General features: G+C 34.8%; 1 protein-coding gene across 1 annotated transcript in view; it reads right to left on the reverse strand.

The window, feature by feature from the left end:
* Positions 1 to 448, reverse strand: part of LOC119585995 (major facilitator superfamily domain-containing protein 6-like) — a 10586-nt gene that overhangs the window by 8030 nt on the left and 2108 nt on the right. Inside the window, exon 4 of the mRNA XM_037934707.1 lies at positions 262 to 384. Coding sequence (XP_037790635.1) covers positions 262 to 384 — 123 coding nt within the window. The remainder of the gene's footprint in view (positions 1 to 261; positions 385 to 448) is intronic.

The raw sequence follows: 448 nt of genomic DNA on the forward strand, positions 1-448 counted from the left end.
CTTATATACTTATTTACTTATATAATTAGATATTGTGATATAAAAATTCCTGGTATCTTCACTTTCATGAAGACATACTTTCGTTTATAGGCAACAATTTAGTGGACTGGAAAAAATAATGCATTACAATTAGCATATTTCGGTCAGTAAGTCCCAATTTCATATAAACGATGTTAAACCAATAAAGTATAAAGATTATGTCAATTATTTTTGTGATTTACTTAAATTTAATCGGAAATCAGAACTGCAACTAGTGTTTACCTGATATCGGTGGCCCGAGCAGAGAGGCGATCGGCAAGAAGGCATAAATGACGGCGATTTCCTTGACAGTGATGCCAAGCGTCTGCATGTGAAGCGTCAGGTATGGCAGGAAACCCGTAGCGCCTTCACGAATATACATTGTATTGTTTACTGATACATGAAGTGATGTTTGATTATGTATTATGTG

The sequence above is a fragment of the Penaeus monodon genome, chromosome 20 (genome assembly GCF_015228065.2).
Source record: "Penaeus monodon isolate SGIC_2016 chromosome 20, NSTDA_Pmon_1, whole genome shotgun sequence".
Lineage (NCBI taxonomy): Eukaryota > Metazoa > Arthropoda > Malacostraca > Decapoda > Penaeidae > Penaeus > Penaeus monodon.